The sequence below is a fragment of the Corvus brachyrhynchos genome, unplaced genomic scaffold (genome assembly GCF_000691975.1).
Source record: "Corvus brachyrhynchos isolate BGI_N302 unplaced genomic scaffold, ASM69197v1 scaffold223, whole genome shotgun sequence".
NCBI lineage: Eukaryota > Metazoa > Chordata > Aves > Passeriformes > Corvidae > Corvus > Corvus brachyrhynchos.
The window spans coordinates 16,972-20,477 of NW_008237174.1; the positions used below are offsets into that span (position 1 = coordinate 16,972).

General features: G+C 59.4%; 1 protein-coding gene across 1 annotated transcript in view; it reads left to right on the top strand.

The window, feature by feature from the left end:
• Positions 1–310: 310 nt before the first annotated feature.
• Positions 311–3,506, top strand: part of LOC103611996 (galactose-3-O-sulfotransferase 2) — a gene marked incomplete at its 5' end in the record, with an annotated part of 3,971 nt that continues 775 nt past the window's right edge. Inside the window, 3 exons of the mRNA XM_008629567.1 lie at positions 311–421; positions 1,083–2,001; positions 2,678–3,496. Coding sequence (XP_008627789.1) covers positions 311–421; positions 1,083–2,001; positions 2,678–3,496 — 1,849 coding nt within the window. The remainder of the gene's footprint in view (positions 422–1,082; positions 2,002–2,677; positions 3,497–3,506) is intronic.

Consider the following 3,506-nt stretch of genomic DNA (forward strand, 5'->3'; position numbering starts at 1 on the left):
CTGCTGCCTGGGGGGAGCTCGGGCTGCGTCCCTGAGCAGCCAAGGGAGCCAGTGGTTATCACTGTTTGCTTTTCAGCACAATATCTGTGGCCCATCTGGAAATTTCCACGAGGCTGCACTGCTCGGGCACTGCCTCGGAGGTTCCTTGGTTATCACTGCCTCTGCATCATTTCTGCCCCTGAAAATGTGACCTTATCTTAAATAAGGCCAATAAAAAAGCCTCAAGGCGCCTTTCCCTCCTGCCTCACACACACCAATGGGCTTGGCTGCTTCTCCCCACCAATGGTCTCAAACGTCTGTTTCCTTGCAGGAAGCTGAGTGCAATCTACAGGTGCCAGCCAGGTCGACTCTGGATCTCCTTCAGCCTCCTCATCCTCCTCCTGGTCACACTTCAGGTTGTGGAGAAGCTGCAGTCTCCTGGGTAGGTCCTGAGCAGAATTATAAATCTGGAGCTCATCCTCCAGGCTTTCACTGGCCACTGAGGTGGGCTCAGAATCGCCCTCCTGAAAACCACCCAGCAGGGTCTTCCTTAGACAGGGAAGAAAATCCAGGTGACAGAGGATCCTCTGGGGGTCCCACATCTCACCCCCATGCCCTGGCCAGAGCTGAGCCCACCCTGGGGTCAGACAAGGCTGCTCTGGGCTTTGTCCTGGCTCACCACAAAACCCCACAGCCCTTGAGCCCAGTCCTCCCAGTCTGGGGTTATCTGCAATTGTTCCTCCAGCTCTTCTGCAGGCTACCGACTCTTCTCTCTCCTTGCCTCCTCTTGCTCTGCCCCTTCCACCAGCCCATCATGCTCCAGGAAGACAGAGACACTGCCACATCACTGCTGCCCTGTCCTTCTCTTCCTCATAGAATCGTTAAGGTTGTAAAGGACCCCCAAGATGATCAAGCCCAAGTTCTTGCACCCACTCCCACCCTCCAGGGCAGCAGTGAAGCCCCTACACCCATCAGCAATGCCACCCACCCCAAGAAAAGAGGGAAACACGTTTTGGGGTGACTTGGTGGGGGGCTGCAGAGGAGCTGCCTCTGCACTGTCCTCCCACCTCTTGCAGCTGAGTATTGTGCCCTCCCTGTCACAGGAGCTGCCAGTGTGAGCTGGAGCGTGGCCTGCAGCAGACCACGGGCCACAAGCTCAGCTCTGCCCTCCACAGCCCCGACCTGCTGTGGGAGGAGGACTCCCCACAGGGGCAGAGGGAAGCTGTGCCAGACCCTGCTCCAGCTGAGGATGTTTTCAGGATGCACCTGTACTTCAGCAAGGAGACCCCTCCGGAAAGCAGCCAAGGGGAGCACCAGATGCAGCAGCCTGAGGAGAGCAGGGAGAAGGAGAAAGCCCATCTGTCAGCCACAGAGCTGAAACCCCAGCTTCCAGGCCTGGAAAAAGCAGCCAGAGAAAGTCCTTCTCCGAGCCCTCCCGGGAGGATCGCCGCAGTTTTGGCAGAAGCTGTCACCAGCAAGTTCATCGTCTTTGCAAACAGGCTGAGCACGGAGGAGCAGAGGGGAATGTCCCCACCTGGAATGCTGCAGGTGGAGGTACAGAGCCAGACTCAGCCTCGAGCCGTGGGTTCTCCCCACCCTGAGAGGGGCACCTCATTTACACAGCCTGTCCCAAACTCAGCTCAACCTCTGCAGGCAGAGGGTTCTTACAAAACAGACCTGGAGACAGCATTTTCCCCAAACTGGACAGAAGCCTTTAAGGCCCAGGAGGTGACACCTGGAGAAGGTCAGCAGGCCGCAGGGGTCACCTCTCAAGGGAAGACGTGCAAGCCCAAGACTGACATTGTTTTCCTGAAAGTCCACAAGAGCGCCAGCAGCACTGTCATGAACATCCTGTTCCGCTTCGGGGAGATGCACAACCTCACCTTCGCCTTCCCCCTTGGCGGGGGCTTCCAGCTCAACTACCCACACCACTTCTTGGCCAGGTTCGTGCAGGGCTTCTCCCCACAGAGCCCCCGGCGCTTCAACATCCTCTGCCACCACATGCGGTTCCTGCAGCCGGAGGTACGGGCAAACCCTTCAGAGGGACGAGTGGGGCAGGGGGACAGGGGCTCATGGGGCACAAGGAGGGGCACCTGTCGAGCACATAAACTCTGCAGGGATGAACTAAAGAGAGCCAGGATTGCCCACAGGTACCTGGCATGTCATTGGCATCTCCTGAGATGAGATCCTGCTCTTTTGTGAGCAGGTTTGACGAATCCCTTTGCTGTGACCCATGGCAAGATGGGAGACAGCATCTGTAGCAGGCAGCAACTCTCATCTCTTTCTTGTCTGGTGGGCCCTGGGACATGTCCTGCTCCCTGAACAGGTCCAGAGGGGACCAGCTGCAAGAGAAGAACAGCCAAAGGGCACCAGGTCAGGTCAGCAGTGCTCAGCATCCACCCCTCTGGATGCCACCTGAGGACAGGTGGGCATGGGGAAAGGGAAGAAGATGGGCAGTATCTCCATCCCAGCCCAGCCACGCAGCTGTGGCAGCCCATTGTGGGGAGCTCTGGTCACTGCTCTCCCCGTGTGACTCTTCTAAAGCTCCCCACAGCTCCTTTGATGAGCTACACCCTGAAATCCTCCCCAGCACCCACCATCTCCAGCCCCAGCGGGTGCCTCTGCTCACCAGCACTGTGGGCAAGAGGATCCCTTCTCCCTACCCCCCCTTTTAAACCCTTCTTCTTCTCCTCTGCAGGTGCAGAAAGTGGTGCCCAGCTCTGCTGTCTACTTCTCCATCCTGAGGAACCCTGTGCAGCTGATGGAGTCCTCCTTCGTGTACTACAAGGGAGCATCGGCCTTCTCGCGCGTCCGCAGCCTGGAGCAGTTCCTCAGCCAGCCCTACCGCTACTACAACCCCGCCAGCGGCGACCGCCACTACGCCAGGAACCTCATGACCTTCGATTTCGGCTTCAACCCCGACGGAGAGGTGTCCCCTGGGCGCGTGCAGCTCATGCTGAAGGCCATCGAGGCGTCCTTCGACTTTCTGCTCATCTCCGAGTACTTTGACGAGTCCATGGTGCTGCTGAAGGAGATGCTGTGCTGGGACCTGGACAGCGTCATCTCCTTCCCGCTCAACTCCAGGGACAGCAGCACCAAGTCCCCCCTCCCGGACAGCGTCGTGGAGAAGCTAAAGGCCTGGAACAGGCTGGACTGGGAAATCTACACCCACTTTAACAGGACCTTCTGGGAAAGGATCGACCGGGACATCGGCCGGGAGCGCATGCGGCGGGAGGTGCAGGCGCTGCGGGAGCGCCAGGCGGAGCTGGCCCGGCCCTGCCTGCAGGGCACGGGCAGCGTGGTCCCCAAGGACATCAAGGACTCTTCCCTGCGGCCGCTGCAGCACGGCGCGGCCAGGATCCTGGGCTATAACCTCAAGGAGGGCTTGGATCAGGAGCTGGAGCGGACGTGCCGGCGGCTGGTGACGCCGGAGCTGCAGTACAGCAGCCTCCTGTACAAGAAGCAGTTCTCCCCGCAGCCCCCCGAGAACCCCCGGGCCGACCGTGCCCCTTGCGAGGCGGGCACCC